Source organism: Diceros bicornis, chromosome 35 (genome assembly GCF_020826845.1).
Source record: "Diceros bicornis minor isolate mBicDic1 chromosome 35, mDicBic1.mat.cur, whole genome shotgun sequence".
Taxonomy (NCBI): Eukaryota; Metazoa; Chordata; class Mammalia; order Perissodactyla; family Rhinocerotidae; genus Diceros; species Diceros bicornis.
The window spans coordinates 20,486,291-20,514,013 of NC_080774.1; the positions used below are offsets into that span (position 1 = coordinate 20,486,291).

General features: G+C 46.3%; 1 protein-coding gene across 1 annotated transcript in view; it reads left to right on the top strand.

Moving 5' to 3' along the window:
• The window catches only part of SEZ6L (seizure related 6 homolog like), a 229,048-nt gene that overhangs the window by 193,799 nt on the left and 7,526 nt on the right, over positions 1-27,723 (top strand). Inside the window, exons 14-17 of the mRNA XM_058531094.1 lie at positions 663-859; positions 6,764-6,958; positions 9,176-9,367; positions 23,357-23,551. Coding sequence (XP_058387077.1) covers positions 663-859; positions 6,764-6,958; positions 9,176-9,367; positions 23,357-23,551 — 779 coding nt within the window. The remainder of the gene's footprint in view (positions 1-662; positions 860-6,763; positions 6,959-9,175; positions 9,368-23,356; positions 23,552-27,723) is intronic.

Sequence of the window (27,723 nt, forward strand, 5' to 3'; positions counted from 1 at the left end):
GCACGTTGCCGTTCAAACATTTAGTGTCAAGATACTCTCTTGCATTCGAGTCTTTGAAAATGTGTCATCCTTTAAGGCTGTGAATAGTGATGGGACATTTGAGCATATTTCATGAATAAGGTGCCTCCATCCCACCCCCAAACATAATAGATAACCTGGCTGATTTTGAGGAATTTGCCACATGATCTACGGGAGGCTCATTTCAACTTACACAAAAATGCAAGTTATAATTAGCAAGCAGTCAGCTTGTTCTGCATCAAAGAAGGATGAAAGACCCATGTCACTCACCCAGCATGTAACTCAGTGCCCAACACTTAGTTTCACCCACGAAACGGTTGTTGGTGATGGGAGTATTGAAGGCAATTCCACTCAGAGTGCAGCATTTGACTCTGCAGTGAGCTCCACGCAGGGAAGACCATTTCACAGATGAGTCTTCGAAAGCCCAAACCATCCACAGATCTATGTGCCAGGCTTGTAGGAAGGGTCAACATGCCCTGGTCACATTTGCCATCTATGCCTACCTCTCCCCCAGTTCCTGGCCTGGGCCTGACACATAGTATGTCTCAAGAAGGTTTGTGTTGCCCAAAAAAATAAATCAAAGGCTCATTGAATGCCCATGACGTTGCTTCACAAGACCCCTTCTCTTCTCTCTGCCCCCCAAGCCTGAACCTGAGCAACAGCGACATCCTGACCATCTATGACGGCGATGAGGTCATGCCCCATATCTTGGGGCAGTACCTTGGGAACAGTGGCCCCCAGAAGCTGTACTCGTCCACGCCGGACCTAACCATCCAGTTCCACTCGGATCCTGCTGGCCTCATCTTTGGGAAGGGCCAGGGATTTATCATGAACTACGTTGGTAGGTGCCTCATCTGATCAATTATTTTCTTTGTGTTTAGATGCAGGCTAAGATGATTTCCTCTAGATAATGTCTATTTGGGCCTTTTAATATATTGGCGCGGTAAATATGTGTAGTTTTTAAGAGCTTGGGCTCTCTAGTCAGAGGAACTAGGATTTGAGTCCTAGTACTGTCATTAATGGCTGTGTGACCTTAGGTAAGTCACTAAACCTCTCTGAGCCTCCTTTTTGTCATCTGTAAAATGGGAATAGTGATACCCACTGCACATAGCAGGACTTAGTGGATAATGCCTCATAACTTTAAGATTCATTGTGTTTCATTTGTAGTCAGCTGGGATTTCATATTGTCAACACACTATCCTATATTTGCAACTTCTCAATTAGTTATCTTCACTGTCTTGCCTGAACTGAAGCTTGGCTCTCCCCTAAAGGCTCTTCTTCACCTGCAGCCCCACCCAATGGAGACAGCCCTTTCTCTCCCACCTCCTGTACTTTAAGACAAGTAAATGCGAGAGATGTCTTCCTTGATCCTCAGTGCGGCTTCCAAACCACTTCTCTCCTCCTCATCTGAAAAACAGCTCTGCTATTAAGTTCAAGCTAAGTTCGCACTTGACCATCCAATACCCATTTCTTGCTGTTCCGTCCACCCACACCCTTCCCTCCCCTCTCCCCACCCTGTAACTCTCCCTTCTTCATTACTGCCTCCATCACCCACCTCTACTCAACCTCTAGACACTGGAGGGTCCCAAGCTCCATCCTGGACCCTGTCCTCTTCTCTGTCTAAACTCACTCCTTATGTGCTCTCATCCAGTCCCATGGCTTTAAAGAATATCTCTGTTCCATAGACCTCCAGTTTGTACCTCCAACCTTGACCTCTCCCATGAACTCCAGATTCATCTATCCAAAGCCCTGCTAACTGCCCTCTTGCATGTATTTGGTATCTCAGATGTAACACGGCCAAAACAGAGCTATTTAATTCTCTACCCGCCACCACCCTTATCCAACTGTTCACCCGTTGTCTGCCCACCCCAGGAGATGGAACCACAACTCTCCCGGTTTCTCAGGCTGCTTCCTCCTTCCTCGCCCCATATCCAATCCATCCTCTCAACTCTACTTCTACCATATGTCTCCAATCCAAGCACTGCTCTCTGTCTTTGCACAACCACCACCCTGGTCCCAGCTGCCATCATGCCCAGCAGTCAGGGGACCGGAGCCCCATGAAGTCCCACTGATCCCAGCCCCGGAAGGGACTTAACTGACAGAGCATCTGGTCCAAGCCTGTTGTGTCACAGCAGAAGCAGCCCTGGACAACTGAGGATAAGGAACTTGCTCATCAGGGGCAGACCTGAAGCTCACACCCCGGCTTCCTGGCTCCCAGCATTAAGGGTTTCTCCACCTCCACCATTCTCGGCGACAGCAGAGAACCTGGGGACACAAGGGAGTAGTTAAGACCTAACTTCTTTCGGCATCCAGGATGGTGGGTGGTTGCACCCTGAGGATTTCAATGGACAGGATTCAGCCAGCAATTAGGGGATGGGTTTGCACCTCCCAGGAACGAGGTTGACATCTTGATTTCAGGATAGAACGGGGAAAAGGACTATTCATCCTGCCAAGCCTCCTGCTTCCACCCCTACCCCCACAGATGCTCTGGCTGGAGCAAGATCCTTGTCTTTGGTTCTTTCTTCCCCTTGGCTTGAAGATTGCCCATCTCTATCTAATATAAAGCATTCTCTCTGTATCACCTCCTGCCTTTAAAACTCAAGCCACTCCCCAGACCACTGGCTGTCTCAAAGAGCCTCTTGCGGGGCCGGCCCCATGGCATAGCTGTTAAGTGCGCGCGCTCCGCTTTGGCGACCCGAGTTCAGATCCCGGGCGCGCACCGATGCACCACTTGTCAAGCCATGCTCTGGTGGTATCCCATATCAAGTAGAGGAAGATGGGCACAGATGTTAGCCCAGGGCCAATCTTCCTCAGCAAAAAGAGGAGGATTGGCATCAGATGTTAGCTCAAGGCTGATCTTCCTCACAAAAAAATAAAACAAAAAGGAGCCTCTTGCATGCAAAAATAAGGCCCTTGCTTTCTTATTTCCAGCTGCTGGATGCTTCTCATTCCTGCCTGCTCTGCATGCACCTCTCAGAGAGGCAAACACAAGCGTTGATCTTCTTTTTTATGTTTCTCAGGGGCCTTTTTACCCTTAATTGTGCTGCTAAGTATTTTCAGATGGTTATTGATGCTACTCTTCATGGTTCCCCACTCTTTACTGGGAAGTGTCCTGGGCAGAGGGGACGACTCGTGCTGGCTGTCCAGGCCAGGTGCCCTCCAGAGTCAGCTGCCTTTGGAGGGAGGGTTTCTGGTGGCTTGGCTTCAATCTATCTCCTTAGACTTCTCCTCCCTCCCCGCTGGAAGATGAGGTCATCGTTTTGCTCATTGGTCTCCTCTGGTGCCTGAGTCCATCTTCCAAAACTGCATTCAGCTTGATGGCAGAAATCTGACTCTATCCAAGGCTGCCCAAGGTTAACCAGTAAGTCTGGCCAATGTTCAGTTTGGCAACAACTTGAAGAGGAGGTGCTCTTGATCGTTGAACCTGAAACTTAGATTTATGTGACAATGTAAAGTTGGCAAGCACTCATGTATATTATTCCATCTTCAAATGCATTATCTCCATTTTCCAGAGAGTTTGGTTCACAAAAATCTCTTGACACCTCCTAAGTTCTTGGCCCTGAGCTAGATACCAGGACGTAGGAATGAATAGAATGCTCTCTCCTTGCCCTTGAGCCAGCTAGTGAAAATAGGAGAGGCAGTCCCATTAACAGACAGTGTCAGGATTGTGTGCTGATGCCGTGGGAGAGGCAAGCACAGGATTTCAGAGAATTCTTCCCAGGGATGCCCAGCTTGGCTAATGTGGGTAACACAAAAAGAGAGAAAGTTCCATTTGTTCATATTTCTGTTAAAGAGACACACAGTTAACTTCACAGGGAAGGCAAGTTGGCCTCTGTATTTAATTTTGATGCCAATCAATTGCTTGTGACTACCTGTGTTGAAGACCATGTTGAATTCAGAGGAGGTCATGCCTGAAGTCAGTGGGAAAGAATGCCGTGATTGATTGGTGATGTCTGCCATGGCATGGGAGAGATATTTGCTATCCTGAGTCTAGATTTAACCAGACACACATGAAATTCTCATTCAGTGAAAGGATCAGATGGAAGGGTCAGGGGTTTCTGTGGTCAACTAGAGAATTTTGAAACTTTAAACTGATCTCAAGGCCTACACCCAGCTCTGGAAGGTGGCCAGGGTTTATCTGCTATGGTTACTGTCAGAACCTTCTGTAGGAACACTCTGAGTCACATGGTTCTGACCTCCCATAATTCTCCTTTGCATAGACAGAAGCAAAGACTTATTCTCCTCACTGCTTCTTAGGCTTTGCCAGTGTCTGTGGCCAAGTGCGTGGCAGGGAAAATAATAAGAAAGCAGAGATGAGTAAGCAGTGTTTTTCAAAGAGATTTGGTCACTTGTGTGTTTATTCCTCTAATCCTGGGGTAATAAACAAGCTCTATATTGTAGGTCAACTCCAATCAAATGACAGTGGCTCCCTGGAGTGCTGTGTTGAGAAGGATTGGGAGATTTCAGCTTGATTCAAAGAAAGAAATTGCTATGATCGATTAGTGATGTCTGCCATGAGCATGAGACCGGTAAATGGTGGCATGTATTCAGTGCATTTGGATATTTCTTTTCCCAAAAGTTGGACCATGGTGCTGATCTTGACCGTGAGACTGGAACCATGACTTTAGATCCCTGTATTCCTCATGCCTGGCACATAGTAGGTGCTCAGAAAATCTTAGTCAAACAAATTGATGTCCATATAACTCACGTTAGTGTTACTGTCATATCCTGTACATTAATTAGCTTTCACATTGCCCTTTGTAATAGACAAGGTCATGATTCTTGTTTCCACTCTAGGATTGAGGACAAAGAGGCTCAGAGATGTTAATTGACATGACTGGAGTCACACGGCTTCTAAAAGAAAGAAAAAGCACTAGAAGGGAAGCCCTCCTACTCCTAAGCCCATTTTCTCATTCTTAGCAAAGTTAACGGCCCTTAGGGACAGATAATTCCAGCGCCTCCACTGAGGGCATTTGGTGAACATGCAGAATCCTGGATCAGGGTCTCGGGGAGTGGAGTCTGGGAACTGAAGGACAGGAAGGCTGAGTGACTGAGCCAAGGCCACTGAATTAGTAAACAGTGTGGCCAACATTTGCTACATGGTGGCAGCAACTGAGGAGTCACAGATGTGCTGAATGCCACCAAGGAGACAGGAGGCCCCAGGAGAATGTGGCCCCTATGGGCTGAGACTGAAAAGTCAGACAAGCAAACCTTTCTCAGGCCCAAAGCATTTGACACAAGGCAGACCACACAGCTAGTATTTGTCCCCATTTCTCCCCTTTCATCCAGAGTTTGAGCATTTGCAGCTGTGTCCCAAATCCAGGGCTTGGCTGATTTTTCAAAGACCTAAAAATAGAGGCTCCTGCTCCCCGCCAAGCAATTCTAGAAGCCATTTCCCTCTCCTCTTCTTGCAGACACCCATGAGATCTCCTTTCCCCAAATAAAATCATGATGAAATCCCGGGAAAAGCCATTGCTTGTTTCCGAGAATGACTTTCCCGCAGACAATGGAGGTGCTTTGCTTCCCCCAGAAGCACATCAGAGCTGCAAATTAATTACACGGCATAATTAGCTCTCTTCTCAAAATCTGTGCAGTGGGCACTTGGAAGCAAAAATAGTAGTAGTGGGCTTTGGATTGCTACCTTAGTAACGAAGGTTTGTAGGAGGAAAACAGAATTATTCCAGACAAAGACTCTGTGATAATAAGATGTGTGTAGAATTTTCAGGAGTATAGTTAATGTTCGCTGATGAGATGCAATGTGATTTGAAGAATGCACCAATAATTATTTTTATTTCAGTAGTTAAGTATTTATCTTAATCTGTATTACAAAAATATATATTACTAATCCATCAAACCCATGGATTTATGGATATTCTTAGGATGAGGCTGAGTGTATTAGCTACCCATTGCTGTGTAACAAATTACTCCCTCCCAAAAATCTATGGGTCAGGAATTCAGGAGTTAATGCTGGATGGTTCTGACCTGGGATCTCTCATGATGTTAAGGTCAGGATGTCAGCCAGGACTGCCATTATCTGAAGGTTTGACTGGGGCTGGAGGCTCTACTTCCAAAATGGCTCACTCACATGGCTGGCAAGTCAATGCCAATTGTTGGTGGGAGGCCTCAGATTCTGTCGCCGTGGATCCCTCCAGAAGCTGCTTGAGCATCCTCACAACGTGGCAGCTGCTTCCTCCAGAGGAAGTGGTATAAGAGAGAGCCTCACACCTTTTATGATCCAGCCTCAGCAGTCACACGTCATCACTTCTGCAATAGCCCATTGGTTACGCATGGCAGCCATGTTTAGTGTTGGCGAGGACTACACAAGAATGTGGATTCCAGGAGGTGAGGGTAACTGGGGAGCGTCTTGGAAGCTGGCTCCACAGTGAGGCAGGCGTGATCATCATTATGCTCTCATGAAAGGTGAAGAGGCTGAGATGCAGAGAGAAGAGGTGACTGCACCCCAGTCACATTGCCAGGAAGTGGCAGATCTAGGATGCAGTCTGGCTCTAAATCCTAAACTGACTTTATCAAGCCAAGAGAATGTTTGGTAAGCCCAATGGCCCATGGGAAGAGGACATTGTAAAATCTCACTATAGAAGAGTTCCTGCAGCTTAAGGGATTTCGGAAGTTGTGTCACTTATTTCTGGAGGCTTTTTCTTCTGTTTTCTTTCCTTTGACATTAGTAAAGGGGATTCCAAACAAAAAGGCCACCTCCCCATCTAAGGATGATGTTTTTGTTTTAAAGAGGTATCAAGGAACGACTCCTGCTCAGATTTGCCCGAGATCCAGAACGGCTGGAAAACCACGTCCCACACGGAGCTTGTGAGGGGAGCCAGAATCACATACCAGTGTGACCCCGGCTATGACATCGTGGGGAGCGACACCCTCACCTGCCAGTGGGACCTCAGCTGGAGCAGCGACCCCCCATTTTGTGAGAAAAGTAAGAGTAGTCTTGTTTTCTTCCCCGAGGTCAGTGGGTGGTAAATCCCTCCCGTGGAGTATTTTTGGCACGGATGCCGTGGAGTTATTTAATGTGGAATCTGGCCTCTCTGCTACTCCACCAACTCATTGGCACAGGTCACAAATGTCATTTAGTAGCCATAGGGCAGGGATGTCAGACTCAGATGCCTTCAGAAGCCTGGCAGATAATGTAAATGAGTGAAATAGACTGGGTGTGAGACAATAGGGAGTGGTGTGGACTGTGGCGAATGGGAATGTATGTAGCCTTTATAAAAACATCATTCAAATTCAGGTCTTTAAAATACCTGTAGTAGCAAGCAAAACAAACCTAAGTTGACCCTTGGATCCCCAGTTGGAAACCTCTATAGTAGGTAGCCGACATCATCCAGACAGCATCCATCCCATTCTCCTGGTTCCTTCTGCCTACACTCTGCTCCTGCTCTCCCCAAGAATGTGGACCAGCCATGACTGGTGTTAGCTGAGTCTAGTGTCTTGAAAAGGGGTAGAAAAAGGAAGTGCTTCTGGTTTCTACACTGATGCCTTAGTAGCAGGGGTAGCTAAATTTGGAGGTGGCCTCTGCCCCTAGCCATTTCCTTCCCACATGCCACATAAAGCTCTGGTCTGCAGCCCTCTTTCTAGGAATCTTTGGTGACACTTTGGTAGACCTGGTCAGCATGGCTCGAATCACTGATCCCACAATAAGAGATATTAAATGTGAGCAGAGAAAGAGGGTATTGAGGAAGGAATGAGGGGGTTACATATAACGTATATGGGTTACATATAATTCCATATGTAACCATCTGTATGGTTAATTCCATCCATCATAAACATTCTAACACCAGGAAAATTAGTTATAATGGTGCAAAACTTGAAAGAACTTGCTAAAGATCCACAAAATCAGCTACATAAACGCATCTATTTGTTCCAAAATGGAATGTGGTGTGTGTGTCTGTGTGCGTGTGTGTCATGATAGAAAATAAAAATGGACAGCGAGAAGCACCATGGGTAACAATTAGAGAGACTCGTCATGAACTCAGTAATGTGACCTGCCTCATCATTATTATTTAAAGGCTTGGAGGGAATGTAAACTAGCTCTCTACGGGAGAGTCTTTTCACCTGCCTCAGTTGTTGCCAAGAAGAGGCCCAAATTAGAGCGAATAAATTTGGCTTGGGCCCCTTCTGTGTGTGGGTCTCTACCCCTCAAACTGCCTTGGTTCCTTCTCTTCTAGTTAAGTGAGGGCAGCAGAACCTCCTTAGAGCAATGAGGTCTCCCAGCTAGAAGTCCCCGGATGCTGTTACCACCTGTCATTGGTTAAGCTTCACTCTTGACATTAAAAGATGTGTATAACCGTATCTTAAAATTACACAAGTGAAGAATGCTTACTTACAGTACTCAAGCAGTAGTAACATGAGGAGGTAGAAAGTGCAAATCCTTCTGATCTTACTCTCGAGAAATGATGCCACTCCTACAATGTTTTCTATGTCGTTTCAATTGCACGTATGAGTGTGTTACACATACGCATACATATGTGTGTATGTATTGTGTATATAGACATATATCGATGTGCCTATACAAATAGCTGCAGAGAGATATTTTGCCATAACAGGGATCAATTCATACAAACTGCCTTGCAATTGGCTTTTTTCGACTCAGAAATATGGATATCTTTTCATATCACACATGTTGTCTACTTCATTCTTTTTTAATTGGATTATTGTTTTCCTTTATCTATATTGATTTTTTAATTAAAAAAATAATGGATGTTTGTTTTATTATATTCAAGAACCACAAAGAAAGCTGTGAAGTCCCCTCCTCACTTTGTTCTCTTTAGTGGTTGCTCAGGATTTCGTGGAATGCCTGTTCCATGATATTTACCTCTTCCTCTGTTAAAGGATTTGCATTATTTCTTTTTTGTTTTTACCATTACAAATAATGGTGCAATGTACAACCTTGTACATAGGTCTTTAACCCCTGACACAAACATTTCTTTGGGCAAATTCCTAAAAGTAGAATTAAATTCACGTCTCTTTCGTCCTGGCCTATTCTCCAGCCACCTTTGATGAGCACAAGATGCATTATCTTCCAAACAGGAAAAGAACTAAGTTAGGAAACTTTCTAGATCATTCTTTAATGCTCAGCACACCTGTGCTCATGCTGACCCCTAAAGCCCACTTGGTCTGATTTCGTCCCGTGTAGTTATGTACTGCACCGACCCTGGAGAAGTGGACCACTCGACCCGCCTAATCTCGGACCCTGTCCTGCTGGTGGGCACCACCATCCAGTATACCTGCAACCCCGGCTTTGTGCTTGAAGGCAGCTCTCTGCTGACCTGCTACAGCCGCGAAACTGGCACTCCCATCTGGACCTCTCGCCTGCCCCACTGTGTCTGTGAGTCCTGTTTCCTGACTTGACGCTAATGTGGGTTCACTTCCTCTCATTCATGGTGGAGGGCTGGGCCACTGGGAGGAGGCATTCCACCCTTTGGGAGCGTTATTATTATTACCATCACGTGACAATAGCTAACACAGATTGAGAGCCTGGATGCTACAATGTTTACAGTAAATTTATCAAGACTATACCAAATGTCCCTCTCTTCTTCCTCAAGTAGCATGGCATTATTGTCTCCATTTTTGGAAGAGGATACTGAGGTTCAGAGAGGTGACATCATTGCCCCAGATCACACAGCCAGTTAATAGTGGAGGCCAGAGGCAAACCCAGGCCTGCCTGACTCTTTAGCCGCCTAAAATTGCGCAGTCCACAGGGCACTAAATAGGGTGGATTTAAACTCTCTTTGGCCTCGTCTATGTGGACCCACCAAAGCAAATGCTTAGTTTAAAAAAAACACTTTTTCGGTTTCTTTACCATAAAACTCAAAAAAGGCTTCCACGGTCACACTGAAAACAGAGGAGTTACTATTCTTACCAGGCAGAGGGGCTGGAGAGCAGTGGTCCAGGGCTCCCAGCCTTGAGAGAACTTGGGAATCACCTGGGAAGTCTGAAAACTCACTGGAGGTTCTGCTGCGACTGGTCTGGGGTGTAGCCTGAGCAGTGGGGTTTTTAAAAGCTCCCCCAGGGATTCTGATGTGCAGCCAGGGCTCAGAACCATTGCTTAAAGAACACGGGAGGCTGTGCAGAAGGAACAAATCCTCATGCAATATTTGGGGTTTAGAAACTGTCAGCAGCACTAATATTTTAGATGAGTGTGATGTGAGCAGCTCCGTTAGGGGGACAGCCAGCTCGAGCTCCAGGAGCCACACTGAGGTCTTGAAAATGTTGGAGAACCATGAGTTTAACTTTAGACCAAAAGAAAACAAAATAGAATCCCAGTCAGTTTATTGTAAACTCATCTACATCTGATGATGGAGATTAACACGGAGTGCCATTTAAGGACTTGGCCGTCTCCTGCAGTGGCTGTGTGTTACAACTTGTCACAAGGATCCTAACAGGCTGCACGCTCTTTGATGGCCACACGAACAGGCAGCCCTGCCATTCAGATCGCAAACGCAGTCGCTGTTGGTAGGCAGCTGGAAAGCAAGAAAGTCCTTGTTTTTCCCATTGGATAAGCCGATACTTATTGAGCACTTACAGTATGCCAGGCATCATTCTATGCCTGTTGCATGCATTAATTCTTTTATTCCTGCTGGGAGAGTAAAGTGGAGATGTTTGTTGCATCTGGTAGAGAACAGAGCATGGTCAAATTTAAACTCACAGGAGACCTTCCTCTCCATTTTACTCACGAGCCAGCCAAGGCCAGGGTCCTGTTTGCTAGTTCATAAATCCAGCTTTCTCAGCCCATAGAAGGGATTTACCCAAATAAATGAAGAATTTTAGGTCCGCATCATTTGTAGCATAGATTTCCCTTAACATCTGGTTCCCTTATTAGAGGAGGATTTATATTTCTGTGTTCCTATTTTCTTTTCTCAAATATGGGGACTTTTTTATTGTGGTAAGAACACTTAACATAAAATATACCCTTTCAACAATTTTTAAGTGTGCAATACAATATTGTTAGCTACAGGCACAGTGTTGTGCAGAGGATTACTAGAACTTATTTATCTTGCTAAACTGAAACTTTATGCCTGTTGATCAGCAGCTCCCCACTTCCCTTCCCCCTAGCTGGGGCAACCACCATTCCACTCTCTGCTTCTATGAGTTTGACTACTCTAGGCACATCGTATGACTGGGATTATGCACTGTTTGTCCTTCTGTGACTGGCTTATTTCACTTAGCATAATGTCCTCAAGGTCCATCCATGTTGTAGCATGTGTCAGAATTTCCTTCTTTTTTAAGACTGAATAATATTCCATTGAATGTGTATACCACATTTTCTACATCCATTCATCCATCAATGACATTTTTTTCCCAGATCTTGGCTATTATGAATAGTGCTTCAATGTACAAGGCAGTGCTAATATCTCTGCAACATCCTGATTTCAATTATTTGGGGTAAATACCCAGAAGTAGGATTGCTGGATGATATGCTAGTTCTATTTTTAATTTTTTGAGGAACCTCCATACTGTTTTCCATAGTGGCTGCACCATTTTGCATTCCTACCAAGGGTTCCCTTTTCTCCATGTCCTCACCAACACTTGTTGTCTTTTGGGGGTTTTTTGATGATAGGCATCCTGACAGGTGTGAGGTGATGTCTCATTGTGGTTTTGATTTGCATTTCCCTGATGATTAGTGATGTTGAACATGTTTCATGTACCTGCTGGCTGTCTGTATGTCTTCTTTGGAGAAATGTCTATTCAAGTCCTTTGCCAATTTTTTAATTGGGTTACTTCCTTTTGGGCTATGAAGTTGTAGGAGTTCCTTATACATTTTGAAAATCAATCTCCTATCAGATAGACGGTTTGCAAATATTTTCTCCCATTCCACAAATTGGAGATTTCTCTCATGGATTGTTCTCTTTGAAATTGGACACTTATTTTACACAATACACAAAAATCAACTAAAAATCAATTAAAGACTTACACGTAAGACCTGAAACTGTAAAACTTCTAAAAGAAAACATAGGAGGAAAGCTTCATGACATCAGTTTTGGCAGTGATTTCATGGATATGACACCAAAAGCACAGGCAACAAAAGTAAAAATAGACAAGTGGGATTGCATCGAATTAAAAGCTTCTGCACAAAAAAGGAGAGACTTTATCCCTTTATTTTCACCCGAAACAGGGAATCTTAGACGGCACGGCCCTGTGTTCCGGTCTGCCTGTTTAATCTGAGTCCTAGAATTTCAGAGCTGAAGTGACTCTGGGGATAAAATACAAGTGAGGGGTAACTCAGAGATAAGACACCACTGCCCAGTGTTACAGATAATAACAATAGTTATTCAGTGACAATGTAACACATTTTGCTGAGTACATTGTATGTATTTGTGAAAGTACATGTGTGTGTGTGTGTGTGTGTGTGTGTGTGTGTGTGTGTGTGAAGGAAACTGAGACTCCAAAGGAAATATGATTAAGGTCACAACATCCTTCGTGGGCGGAGCTGGGATTCAAATTTAGGATTTTGGTCCCCGAAGCCAGCGCCCTTCCACCAGCCATGATTTCAGCAGGGTTGGCAGGTACAAACCCGTACGGGGCATCGCAGCGGAATTGGAGCCTAGGGCCCTGACCCCTTAAGCACAACCACATCCCCTCCCAGAGCTTTGAGCCAAGGTCACACTGGTGGGTTCCTGTTAGGGGCTGAATCGTGTCCCCTGAAGAGAGATGTTGAAGTCCTAACCCCCAGGACCTGTAGCTGTGACCTTTTTGGAAATAGGGTCTTTGCAGACATAATCAAGTTGAGCTGAAGTCACCCTGGATTAGGGTGGGCGCTGATCCAGTGACTGGCGTCCTTAGAATAAGGAGGAGGTTTGGACACAGGTGGAGACACAGACACGGGGAGAACGCCACTGATGGCAGAGGCAGAGATCGGAAGGTTACACCTGCAGGTCAAGGGTCACCAAGAACTTCCAGGTTCCACCGGAAGCCAGGAAGAGGCAAGGAAGGGTCCTCCCCTAGACGTGTCAGAGGGAGCGCGGCGCTGCTGCCCCCTTGAGTTCAGACTTGCAGCCTCCAGAACTATGAGACAGTCCTCTCTGTTGTGCTAAGCCCCCTGTTTGCGTCACTTCGTTCCAGCAGCCTGGGACACATCTTCAGCTCCTGTCCCTCCCTAGGGACTGTAAGGGCGATCAGAACAGCTTGAGTAATTCAGGCTGCAGAGACCCACAGATGAAAAGCTAAACTTAAAAGCTTATTTAAAAATCCTGAAAGGTGGAGATATCATTTTTAAAAAAAGAAAGAAAAAAAAGGCGCTTCACTAATGAACCACAGTCTCCGAAGACCCCCGGGGCCGCGGCCGCGGCTGGTTTCCGAGAAGCGGCCTCCCTCCCTGCGGAGCCGCCTTCCCTGAAATCTCAGCGTGGGAGCTGCAGGGCTCGGCGGGGACGGCTTCCCTGACACCCACGCTAATGAGTTCACGAGCCGAGCTGGGTGTCAGGAGACACGCCATCCTCCCAGAAGCCTGAGGAAGAACCCGGCATGCGGTTCCAGCAGCGTTACAGGAGGCGAGGCTGAAGAGGGGTGACTCACGAGGCAAAAGGATGGCCACATTCTAGCAGCGAGGTGCCCGGAGTGAGAGGGAGGTTGTATCTGGGTTCTGAGGGTATTTTTAAGGATGAAGTTGTTGGGGATACACAGCTTCAAAATGTTTTCTCCACTGAATAAAGAGAACAGCCCTGATCTGATGAACACCTTCCCTCCCCAACATCAACATGTTTAACCATCACAAAACTGCATGCATGGCACGTGAATCCACAGCAAGCAAAGGCAGCCCAGAGAGGGTGAGTAGATTTCCTGAGGTCACACAGCAAAGAAGGAGAGAACCGAGGATTCCAACTCAAGCCTGACTCAGCCTGGAAGCGTCACATTCCCACCTCGTCACCCTGCAGTCCCGACTTCCGGGCGAAGCTCTAGTGCTTTTCTGTTGACAAAGATCTTCCACCAACAAGCTCATGAAGCAGACAGAGCAAATTGTGTAAGCTCTGGTCGTCTACAGCTTCTGTTCACAGTCACTTGCTCAAGGCCACAGTTTGGTCCAGCTGGGACTCAATCCGTGTCTTTGCACTCCTAGTCCATTTACCCTGTGCCACTTCAAGAGCAGACAAGTCAGCCATAGATAGAGGGAAGAGTCTGGGATTTGAAGTCTGACACATCCCCAGTGCTGCTGGGTAACCTTGGCTAAGTAGCTTGCCCTCTCTGGGCCCCGGCACTGTCATCTGTGAAATGCGATCAATACTCCTTACCAAGCAGGGTTGTTGGAAGCAACTCACTCGGTCATTCGACAAGCACCTCCTGTACGCAGGCGCATGCTAGGACAGAGGTTCCCGAGCTTTCTCATCTCACAGTACCCTTGGTGTCTCATGAATTGTCTCATAGATTTCCTAGGCCGAAATACCTAGCAATTCCATTTATTAAGCAATTTAGGTCCCAGCAACTTAATAAGTAGCTATATCCTGACAAATTAGTGGCCATTTGAAAAATTAATGCACATATTAAAAGAAAAGATTTTATGTTATTTCATTCTTAAATAATTACAATTACTACTAGGGAAGCGTGCACCTGTTGGGCTCGGCCAAATTTCTTAAATCTTGGCATCAGATTGGATCCACCACCTTCATTTCTGATCCACATTGATTTTATCACAGTTCTTGCTTTTTAGCACAGCAACCACAGAAAACCCAGCTTTGCAAAGATGGAGCATCATCGAAAGAATGTAGTTCTATCTAATGTTGAAACTGAACTTCCTCCAGCTCGTAGCTCACATGGGTCTGAGAGATGTCACTCTGTCTCCTCAAAATGTTTAAAAATCTCACAGCACCCCTGTGAGTTCATGGTGGCACCCCAGGGGGCCTTGGCACACAGTTTGGGAACCATGGTGCAAGGCCATGTGTATACAGCCATGTGTAAATAGACGTGATTCACATTCTCATGGAGCCTGGGGTCTATTGGAGATGGGAGGAGGAGAGACAGATTTTTGAAGGAAATAACAATGAATCCCCCACATCACTTCCTCCAGGAAGGCCTCCCTGACTGCCTGGGCTGGGTCATGTTTTTCTTCCTCTGCAGCTCCTACAGTTGCTGCAGCTTATTGAAATCAAACATCTATCTGTTTATAGAATCAAACACATAACTCACTTGCTAGGATTGTATCCAATCTGTTCTTGCAACCCTTGGGCCCAGCCAGGGTGCAACAAAGGACAGGATTTGTTACTATTACTGTCAACGTTATTGTTAGCAGTACTAATGCGGTCTTTATTGCACCTCGGGGCTCTGTCGCCACTTCCCTTCTTTGGCGGCGGCAGGGTAAATGACTGCAGAGGCTCCCATCCAGAAGACATAAACCACCCCACCAAAAGCAATCTGACAAATTGAGCCAGAGTTTTACGAGCGGCTCTCAAGGGAGGCGCTCCAGGATTCCCCGGGGGGGCCCTGGTCCTTCACAGCCCTGCCCCCAGAACACTGCGAATAGGAGCTGTGGAGATTTCCCGGCCGGGGCAGAGCCCACGCGGCCAGACTGTGGCCGCAGTAAAAGCTTCCACTGATTCGCTGTCCCCGGCGGCCTCACCTCGGCCAGCGTGCCAGGCTCTAGCTGGGTGCCCGTCTTCATTCAGAAAGTCCCATCTCTGAGAAAGCCATAGCTCAGGGGAATTCCTGACAGCCCAGGGGGTTGGGGCACAAGAAGGGCCATTCATTCTAGCAGCACCGTTAAACGCAGGACTCAAAATCCAGCAGGTCCAGGTCTGCGTCCCAGCTCTGCCACGTGCCAGCTGTGTGACTTTGCACAAGCCGGCGTCCTCATCAAACAGAATGATCACGCGAACCATGAATATAGAAGCTCATGACAATGGGCCTTGCATATTATTAAGTGCTGAGTTAACACAGGTCACTAATTACCTCTCAGTTTCAATGCTCCACTACTTGTGGGGTATATTACAAACCATTCGTAACAATAACTAGGGAACCTGAATTTGAACATTTTGCTCATATGTGCTCCCAAAATGTACGTTTTTTCTATAGCTAGAGGATGGAAATGGGAAAAAACAGAAATGAGGGTAGGTTTGTGATTATGTCTATGAGACCATCAGTCCAACTCAGCTGAATTCCTGGGAGAGAATGAGAGGGGAGTCATATGGTCACAACAGGAATGGTTTAAAACCTGAGACCACTGGTTCTCAACCAGGAGTGAATTTGTTCCCCAGGGGACACCCGTCAATGGCAATTTCTAGGGATATTTTTGGTTGTCACAACAGGGGGCATGAGGTGGTACTGGCATCTGGTGGGGAGAGGCCAGGGATGCTTCTCAACACCCTACGATGCACAGGACAGGCCCCCCACAGAGAATTACCCAGCCCAAAACGTCACCAGTGTTGAGGCTGAGAGAGCCTGCCTTAGATGATCTTATTTCAAAGTGTGGGTACATCCTCGGAGTGGGAATGTCATTGCCCAGCCACGTCTCAGCTAAGGATGGGGTCTTGGTCCCGTCCATTTACTTAACAGGCGGGAAAAATGGAGTCCAGAGATGTAAAGTGATTCACCCAAGGTCACACAGCTGATCCAGGCCTCCAGTTTCAAACTCAAGTCACTTTCCATGTCGCTCTCCTGCCATCTTCTGGGAGCTGAAGATAAACACAATTGCCTCCAAAGAGAGCTGGTTTCCAAATTCTTACTGATGGTTGCATGAAAATTGAGTCAGACTGCGTTTAGAGCCAGAGAATCCTGGACTCAAATCACAGCTCAGCCACTTGCTTCTTGTGGGACATTTCCCAAGTGACCTTCCCCCTGACCTCAGCTTCCTTATCTGTAAAACGGGTGTATGGGACAATGATTAACTGTGAACTGGGACCACCCGGCTTTGAATCAGACCTCTCCCACTAACTAGCTTGACAGGTTCCCCAACAGTTCTATGCTTCATTTGCTCAGGTATAAAATGGGGACGGTGATAATAATATCTGTGTCTTGGCATTGTTGTGATAATTAAATGAGCTCCTAGGTATAAAACTCCAAAGAATGCCTGGCTCAGAGGAGGCTCTCAGTAAATGTTGGCTACTCTGGTCCTTACTGTTCCTCCCGTCAAAGATTTGGGGGAGGATTAGAAATAATGTATGCAAACCGCCTGGTACAAAATGGGTGTTGAAATATTTTGGAAATTAATTAATTAAATGATTAATTTCTTAACCATGCCAAGACACCAAAGCAGAGGTTCTGAGCTCTAAATGCTTCCACCCTAAGGTTCTGAAATGAACTTTAGAATCACTGGGGGGCTTTAAAAAAAATACTTTGGGGATTAATTAAATTAAAATTCCTTAGCAGACAGAGGCAGGGCACTGAGGAATCCAGAGTGATTCTAGTATGCAGACAGGTGAGAAGAGCTGGGGATGCCTCCCCTCATCTTCCTAGGTCTGCTGTCAGGATCTTCCTTTACATACCGGTCTGAGAATTTCTCCTTTGTCACTTTCTGTCTCCCCAGGGCCGGGACGGTGCCTGGCACAGGAAATATTTGCAGAATACATGAATGTTAAGTTACTTGAAGGCAGGGGTCGTGTCTGTCTTGTGCATCCTTGTATGTCCAGGGCCAAAAGCCTGGCATGTACAAGGTGCTCAATAAATATTTGTTATATTCATTAATCTGTTAATTTATGAAAGAAAACGCCAGGCGAAGGTGGTGGGAAATCCTTCTGGAGTGCTACTGCCACCTGCTGGCCGCTTTTCTACATTGCAGGTAATAGGCTTGGGATTCAGTTTCTCTTAAGGATCCCGTACTTGCCCTCCACCAGGAGACGGGGAAGCAGCGGGCCTCAGATCGGCATTTTCCCGAGGCCCGAGTCCTCACTCTCGCCGGAAGAGCACTGGATTTCAGGGTTTCGGGAGGAAACCTGACCTTCCCACCCCTGCCCGGGTCTGCGAGGTTTCTCCGGCGCTTCCCCCGTCACAGCTGTTACTGCACCGGGTTGCAATTACCTGATAACCGTTCTCTCTCCCGCTAGACTGGGTTGTGTGGAAATAGAAACCATGCTTCTCTAGTTCACCACTCTATACCAGCTCTAGCACAAGCCTGGCACAGAGAGGCAGGTAAATGTCTGCTGGACTGAAAAAAACCCAAAGAGTGAATTCTAGACTCCGGGCACTCATACACTGTAAAGTGCAGTGCATTGGGCTGCATTTCCCAAAGAGTATTACACACACCACTGGTGGTACCAGCATGGCTTTAGACAGTGCCCAGGTTAGCTTCTTGGTGTTTTGTTTCGCTAAGAAAATTTTAAAAATTAAAACTAACATTTGAAACCTATGAATATAGGAATATTATTTAGGGTGAGGCTAAATAATATAGCATTGTTTAAACGGAAAAACAAGTCAATAGAAATAAAAAATATTAAGTAAGCAATAGTAGAGCAGTATGAAAATATGACAAAAATTGTAAAGGCCATAAAAATAACCAGCATTTATTGGGTGCTCACTGTATGCTGCTCACATCACATGTATGAGCTCATTTAATCCTCATAACAACACTATGAGATGGCTCATTCTACAGATGAGGAGACTGAGGCTCAGACAGGTCAAATATCTTGCCCACAGACGGACGGCCAACTAGGATCTGAATCCTGGGCCACTGGACACTTGAGCCCAAGCACATCTACTCGGTAATCATCTTCCAAGTGAACTCATATAAAATCTTCCAAGAAACATCTATTGGGCACCTACTATGGGCCAGGCTGCCGAGGATTCAGCAGTGAGTAAGAGCCAATCCCAACTCAACAGAGCTCGGTGGGGCTGAAGACCAAAGATCTGTTCAGAATCTTTTCAGAGGAATCATCAGAACATGACGGGTGCAGGGTCCTGATCACAATGCTATTTGTGTTCATTTCAAAAGCAATGCACGCCCAACCTGTTTTCAAAATGGTGCATCAAGATGCTATATTAGGCTGTAAAAAAGAAGTCAAATTTTCCATTCCTACAGTCCTTACCCCAGGCACACTCTGCAGGGTTAATGATTCCTTACCCACCCCTTTAGGTGTCTTCCATGGACACATAACAGAGGTCTGTCTTTAAGGGTTCCCATAACTGATTTCAGGAAGGCCTTGTGGTTTGATTCTGGGCTCAGATGTGGAAACACTGGCTGCACGTCCAGGCTCCTCTGATGTGCCAGCAGGTGAACTTCAAGCTTAGGGACGACCTTGGTTCAGTGGAAGGGTTAGCCTTGGCCGTTGGCTGAACCATTTGGTGCCTCATATCTGGGAGTCTTCACTAAATGGAACTCTACTCAGTGTCTCTGCCTCTCTCCCTCAGCTGAGTTAGGGGTCTCCTCCAGGCACCCCTAACTCTTCTGAGTTTCCCTCTCTGACAGCAACCGCCATTTTGGGTTAACTTGTCCATTTACATTTGTTTACCCCCTTAGAGCATGGAGACCATGGGCTCCATAGGGCAGGAATGGTGTCTGATTCATAACTGGCCCCACTGCTGGATGCAATGCCGGGCATGCAGTAAACACTCAATAAATGTTTTCTGAATAAATGCACAAGTGGTGCCAAAGCACATCTACCAGATACACCCCAACTGCACAGGGAGCTGGAAAGTCTGCTTCCACAGGTTGACTTCCAGGCTGGCTGGATTGCCGGGGTGGGAAGGAAAGAGTTCTTAACTCCTGATGAAGGCTGCCATTGAAGTACAAAGAAAACAATCTTTCAACCTCAAGAGTAGAAGCCGGGTCCCTACCCACCCACCCATTCGAGGAGATCAAAGCCCAAATTCTTCACTAGTGGTGATTGCTGTCACTGAAACATAGTCATTCTTTCATTTGTTCATTGGAAAGATGACACATTTAAATGCCTTCCTAAATGTCAGGAAGGTACTGTGTGTGATGCGATAGGGGGTGGTGGGGATTATGGCTAACTGGGAAGCACATTACTGGTCTCAAGGGGGCAGCTGCTACTCAAGCCCATGAGAGTTGAGTGCTTGGGCTCTGTGTGACCATCATTGCTCTGTAGCAATGTGAGCCCAGTATTGACCAATCTTCCAATGTTTCAGAAGAAGCCAGAAATCTAGATTATTCCATGAAATATTCTGATTTGCATGAGCTAAGTAGAGCCCACATGTAGGTCATATTCAGAGAGACAAAGGTTCCAGTTGGGACTTCTATTGTACTGTGTCCCTCCCACCTACGAGTTCCACAGGACCAGGGGTTATACCTGTTTTATTTACCTCTGTGGCCTCACACTGCCTCAGTGTTGGCACGTGACGAGTGCTCATAAACATTTGTTGACTGAATGAATGAATGCTTCCTGTGAACCAGGTCTTGTGCCGGGCACTGGGATTCCTGGCACGAACATAACCTGAGTTTCCAGTCTGGGAGAGGGGTGCCGAGGTGAGAGCCCTAGAAGATTCTGAAGCTGTGATGGAGGTCTGGGCAGGTTATATAGTGGAATTCATGCTGTTGGGGACAGACCTGAGTTCTTGAGATTCATCTTGCAAAATAAGATGCTTAAAACAACACATATTTCTTATCTTACAGTTTCTGTGGGTCAGGAGTCTGGGCACAGCTTAACTGGGTCATCTGGTTCAGGATCTCTCACAAGAGAGACTCTGGGGCTGGGGTCTCAGCTGAAGGCTCGACTGGGGAAGGGTCCACTTGCAGGCTTGCGTGGTTGTTTGCACAGTTCAGTTCCTTACAAGCTGTTGGCCAGAGGTCACCCTCGGTTTTTTGCCACGTGGGCCTCTCCATAGGGCAGCTCACAACATGGCCAATTGTTTCTCCAAAGACAGTAAGAGAGGGCGTCTGCTAGCAAGACAGAATTACAATCTCATGTGACCTCATCATGGAAGTGACATCCCTTCACGTTTGCGTATTGGATTGGTTAGAAGCGAGTTGCAGTTCCCACTGCAAAGAGCTACAAAGATCATGAGTAGCAGCAGGCAAGGATCATGAAGGGCTGTCTTAGTGTTTCCATGCACCATCGTATAGAAAGGAGAAGAATGAGCATTCCAGACACAGGGACCAGCATAGACAGTGCACCAAGGGGTGAAAGAGCGTAACCCTTCTGGCAAAATGCAACTGGCTCCATGTGCAGGAAGGAACCACCAGAGAGGGAGGCAGTAACCAGATGAGTGAAGCCCTGAGAGCCCAATCTGGAGAAACTGCCTCTTCCCCACGTGCATCAGAATCATCAGGTAACATATAATAAAAGACCCACTGGCTCCATGTTCCGAACTGAGCCTCCATAGTCAACACGATGACAAGGTGGGGAATTACACAAGTAAATTGTAAATGTCACTCAGATGTTACAGGAGTCCTTCAGGTAAAAGAGACAGCGTGTCATCTCTTCTGAGAGCTTCACTAATCAAGCTGTCGACGGAAGCTCTTTCCATCTTGTTTCTCTGAAACAGTGATGGGAGGAAGGGTGGGATATTTAAAGACTTGGGTCTTTGAAAGCCAAAGTGAGGTCCAAAAGAAAAGGGTAAAGTGTTTTAGGATTTGGTGTGGGGAAATTAGAAGCCTTGTGCTCTGTTTGTGGGAGGGTAAAATGGTGCTGCAGCTGTAGAAAAACAGGATGGTGGTTCCTCAAAAAGTTAAACGTAGAATTACTGTATAATCCAGCAATTCCACTTGTAGGTATATACTCAAAAGAATTGAAAGTAGGGTCTCAAAGAGATATTTGCACACCCATGTTCATAGCAGCAGTATTCACAAGAGCCAAAAGATGAAGCAATCCAAGTGTCCATTGACAGATGAATGGATAAACAAAATGTGGTCTATCCATACAATGGAATATTATTCCACCCTTAAAAAGAAGGCTGGGGGCCGGCCCCGTGGCTTAGCGGTTAAGTGCGTGCGCTCCGCTACTGGTGGCCCGGGTTCGGATCCTGGGCGCGCACCGATGCACCGCTTCTCTGGCCATGCTGAGGCCGTGTCCCACATACAGCAACTAGAAGGATGTGCAGCTATGACATACAACTGTCTACTGGGGCTTTGGGGAGAAAAAGGGAAAAAAAAAAAAAAGGAAGAGGATTGGCAATAGATGTTAGCTCAGGGCTGATCTTCCTCACAAAAAAAAAAAAGAAGAAGAAGAAGAAGGAAATTCTGACACCTGCTACAACATGGAGGAACCTTGAGGACATTGTGTTAAGTGAAATAAGCTAGTCACAAAAGGAAAAATACTGTATAATTCCATTGATATAAGGTATCTAGAGTAGTCAAACTTATAAAGACAGAAAGTAGAATGGTGGTTGTCAAGGGCTGGAGAAGGGAGGAAGAGGAAATTGTTTAATGGGTACAGAGTTTCACTTTTGCAAGATGAAGAGAGTTCTGGAGATTGATTGCACAATAACGTGAATGCACTTAGGACTGAACTGTACACTTAAAATGGTGAAGATGGTATATTTTATGTTATGTAGATTTTACCACAGTTAAAAATTTTTTTTAAATAACAAATTTTTAAAAATATTTTAGGATTTTTTTGTATTGTGTGCAAAGCGGTGTTTGCTGGCTGTCCATTTCCATCTGGGTGCTAAAGAGGCACTAGACCACAGGCTGACCCTGGAATGGGTTAAACTTGCAGGTTCAACTCTCCAATAAGTCTTGAGCTACCGGGGGTCATTTATGATGCTCCTACTATATATGTTGGGGTTATTTATGATGCTCCTACTGTATACCAGGCCCTAAGCTTCAAGCATACCTTAACAGGCTCATCTCCAGTGAGGGAAACTGACATTAAATAATTAAATACAGTACAGTGGATGCAGTGCTGGGGTGGAGGAAAAACTGGAAAGACTAGTGACTCAACTAGGGTTAGGTGGAATCAGAGAAGGCTTCCTGGAGGAGGAGACATGAGGACTGAGTATTGAAAGACAAGACTTATCCAGGCTGGGTGGTCAGGTGAGTTGTAAAGTGAAAAGGAAGAGGAATATTTCATAGTTTACCACCACCACCATCCATCACATACTGAGTGCCTATGACATGCCAATAGCACGCTAAGCATTTTACACCCATTATCTTATTTAATCTTCCAAGTCTCTATGAGATAGGCACTACTATTATTCGCATTTTACTGATGAGGAAACGGAGGCTCAGAGAGGTTGTGGCCCTTGCTGGAGGTCACACAGCTAGTATGTAGCAGAAGCTAGATTTTAACCCAGATTCCACAGCCCAGTACATTCGACTGTGCCCAGAGGTGGGAGAGAGAAAGGTGAGTCTGAGGAGTGGGAAACCATTCAGTGTGAGGTGGGGATGTAGAGAGAGGATGTTGGAGAGGCTGGCCAGAGCCACATCACACAGGCTCTGGGCAGGAGTCCCCAAAGATTTGCACCATCTCCTCAGAGCTCCTTTTGGCTTGCATTTCAGCGGAGGAGTCCCTGGCGTGTGACAACCCAGGGTTACCTGAAAATGGGTACCAAATTCTGTACAAGAGACTGTACCTGCCCGGAGAGTCCCTCACCTTCATGTGCTACGAGGGCTTCGAGCTCATGGGCGAAGTGACCATTCGATGCATCCTGGGGCAGCCATCCCACTGGAACGGACCGCTGCCTGTTTGTAAAGGTAAAGAAACCTACTCGCGACGCGGGGACTGAGGGACCTGGTATGTCGAGACTGGCTGGTAGGGGGTCTGAATTTGCTCTAAAAAGCCACGCTACGGTATTTCTCTAAATCTAAGATACCACCGCTATTGTCTGCACCACTGAGAAAGAAAGAAATTGCTGCCAATTAATCTATGACACGATGCCTTCTCCTGGCTTAGCATTTTTATTTTTACGTACTAAAAGAGCTCTTTCAAGCTTAGGTTTTTATCGTAAAGGAGAGCCAGCCTGCTTTTGACTCCTGTTTGGACAAAGTGGCTTAAACGTTTCCCGCCTCCTGCACCCCCTTCTCACAGCCATGTGGCTCCGAAGGGCCAGGATGCTCCGCTGATGCCCCCTGGGGTGTTCTCCCGAGACGCTCGAGCCCATGCTCCCAACGCTGGTGATGGTGCGCTGGACCACTGAGCGCTCACCGGCCTCGTGAGCGCCACCTGGTGGCGGCGACATAGTATATTATTGATTGCAAGACACGCCCCCATCTCAGAGACGGTAAAAAGGGGGAAAATGTATTTTAGAATCAATGAGATACTCATCATTGAAATTACGACACACCGAGTGAGATTTGGATCCATTTTTCTGGGTCTTTGAGGTGTGCAACTAATAATAATATCCTAAATACGTTCAGTGCTTTAGGTCAGTGGATGTAACCTTTCATGGTGTTAATACCTTTGAGACTCAGACAGAAAGCTCTGAATTCTCTCCGAAGGGGAAGAGAAGCACGCAGTTTTACATTTCTACTGGGAACTCATAACTTCAGTGGATCCCCAAATGCCTGATTCACGAACTCCAGCTTTAAGGCTTAAAAATACTTTCCCAGTTGGCATTTTTACTCCTAGGTATATGCACAAAATAATTGAAGACAGGTATTCACACCAGCAATTGTACACGAATGTTCTTAGCAGCATTATTCACAAAAGATAGAAACAACACAAATGTCCATCAACTGATGAATGGATAAGCAAAATGTGGCACATTCATATGAGGGAATACTATTCAGCCATAAAAAAGAATGAAGTACGGATTCATGCTACATCATGGATGAATCTTGAAAACATTATGCTAAGTGAAAGCAGCCAGACACAAAAGATCACATATTCTATGATTCCATTTATATGATATATCCAAAGGATAGGTAAATCCACAGAGACAGGAAGCAGATTGGTGGTTTCCAGGAGCTGGAGGGAGGGAGGAGTACTGCTTAATTGGTACAGAGCTTCCTTTTGAGATGATGAAAATGTTTTAGAACTAAATAGAGGTGATGGTTGCACAACATTGTGAAGGTACTAAATGCCACTGAATTGTACACTAAGTTAAAATGGTTAATTTTATGTTATGTGAATTTTACCTGTATAAAAAATATTTTTCCTGAATGACCTCATTTAAGCCTCGTGGCCACACACTAAGGGAGGTGACCCATCTCACCCATTTCACAGATGTGGAAGGAGAGGCTCAGAGAAGTTAAGTGACTTTCCCAAAGCCACACAGCTGGTACAAGACAAACCTATGATTTAACCCCCATCTCCTGATTATAAATTCCCCGCCTCTTCCCTGGGGGCTGCCTGCAGGGTGGACTTCACAGCTCTTAGGCTGTTTGCCTCCAACCAGCCAGCCACCCAGCATCGGAATCACCCAGAATATTCATTACAAACACATTCTTCAATCTACCCCAGATCTACAAAATCAGAATCACTGGGGGGCGGGACCCTGAAATAAGCATTTTAACAAGCTCTGAATCCTCAGATGCCCTTTGAATTTGAGAACCACTGAAGGCAGTGGCTTCCAAATACAGGTTGCAAACACAAACAGATTCCTGGGCCCCTCCCAGGAGATGCTGGTTCACTGGGTCCAGGGCAGAACTGGGGAGGTGGTTTAACCAGCAGCACAGGTGAGTCTTATCATCAGGCAAGTGTGGGAGACGCTGGCCTAAGGGATGCAATTTACTCTCGCTGCCTTCCTCCTCCCCCGCCATAATTTGTGTGTGTGTGTGTGTGAGGAAGCTTGGCCTTGAGCTGACATCCATTGCCAATCCTCCTCTTTCTGCTGAGGAAGATTGGCCCTGGGCTAACATCCATTGCCAATCCTCCTCTTTCTGCTGAGGAAGATTGGCCCTGGGCTAACATCTGTGCCAGTCTTCCTGTATTTTGTATGTGGGACGCCACCACAGCATGGCTTGATGAGCAGTGTGTAGGTCCGCGCCCGGGATCCGAACCTGCGAACCCCAGGCCGCTGAAGAGGAGCACGTGAATTTAACCACTGCACCACTGGGCCAGACCCCCGCCCCCCAAAACTTTGACTAAGTCCAGCCCTGTGTTTGAATCTATTTTTGACAGCACAGGAAACCTGCTTTGTAGAGTTAAAACATTAGGATGTTTTCCTGAGTGAAGATTCCTGTAAACCCTCTAACGGAAGTTAATTTGGTGTTGTTGGTAACTTTTCTGCATGGGGGAAAGTCAATAAGGTTTGTTTTTAAGAAAATTAAGTAAGGAGCCAGCCCTGGGGGTCTAGTGGTTAAGATTCAGGGCTCTCATCACCATGACCCGGGTTTGTTTCCCAGTCAGGGAACCATGCCGCCCATCTGGCAGTTGTCACACTGTGGCGGCTGCGTGTTGCTGTGATGCTGAAAGCTATGCCACCAGTATTTCAAACCCCAGCAGAGTACCCATGGTGGACAGGTCTCAGCAGAGCTTCCAGACTAAGACAGACTAGGAAGAAGGACCTGGCCACCCACTTCCAAAAAAAACTAGCCGTGAAAACCCTGTGAATGGCAGCGGAGCATTGTCTGATAACGATGTTAGAAGGTGAGAGGAGGGCGCAAAATGACCGGGCAGGGTTCTGCTCTGCCATCCATAGGGGCACTAGGAGTCAGAATCAACTCGACAGCACTAACAATAATGTCAGGATACCATAGAATACCACGGAAGGGCCATTTTTGACTCTACACATGATCTACCCGGTGACTTTTTCAATTCTTTTTGGATTAATTACAAAAGTATCTGATGCCAGAAGTGGAAGAAGGCAGAGTTGTAAAGGAAGCATTAGTGGTCTCTCCTCCCCTTCCTTCCTCCACACCTTCTATTCCTCTCAGAAAGCCGGTACCAATCACCTGGGAGTGTCCAATCCCACCGTCCCCTGGACGTATTCAAATAGACACACTGGGAAGACGGAGGGGGGTTGTTTCTCTTTTAAAGAAAAAAGCTCATACCACACACTCCTCTGTGTTTTGCTTTTCCCCACTTATCAGAGACATCCCTCAAGTTAGAAAAAAGTGTAGCTCTGCCTTTTCATGGCCGCCCATCATTCCACACTGAGCCTGTGTCATGATGCATTCAGCCCTTCCTCTCTGAGTGGACCTACCAGTTCTTTCCCTGTTTTACGTTTGTTTGGCCAAAAACATCCTTGCCCATGCATTGGGTTCTGGTGCTTTTCATCCTGTAGGACAGATTCTTCAAAGTAGGATTGACTGTGGGCAAAGATCTGTGGATGCCGAGTTTTTGTGGATGTTGCCAGATTGTTTCCCACAACTGCGTCAACTCATAATCTCCCCGTAATGTGTGAGAATGTCCTTTTCCCCACGTCTTCACCAGCACAGGATATTATCAATTTTTTTAATGTTGCCAATCTGATAGGAAATGCAGCTGCCATCAGAAAATACACAAATGACCAAACAACAAGACAAGATAAAAGATGCTCAATTTTGCAGGTCATCCCTGAAATCTCTATTTTCCATCTAAGATAGGTGAGCTCTTGAAGCCCCCCAGGTGAGTTGGCCCTGCCCCTCACTTTCTTCCTCAGGTGTGACAGAATTTCTAGCAGGAAAGGATCTTGGGGGATCCTTGTACCTTTCTCTCCCCTCCATTTCCATTCTGAGACCCCACAACTCTGTAAGGAAATGATAAATCACTTCCTCTTCCAAAAAAAGTAGGATCCGTGGCTTTGTGGGGAAGCGACTGAGCGCCACTGTAAGGCTCCTCAGGGGACTCAGGGGTCCCGGGCTCCAGCCTGGCTCTGCTGTGAACCATCTGCATGATTTTGGGCGAGCCACCCTCCCTCTCTGACTTGGGTATCCCTTTGTGTGAAATAACTGGGTGAGTCCAGATCGGGGTTTCTGAAGGAGAGTCGGTGGCTGGGCCAGCA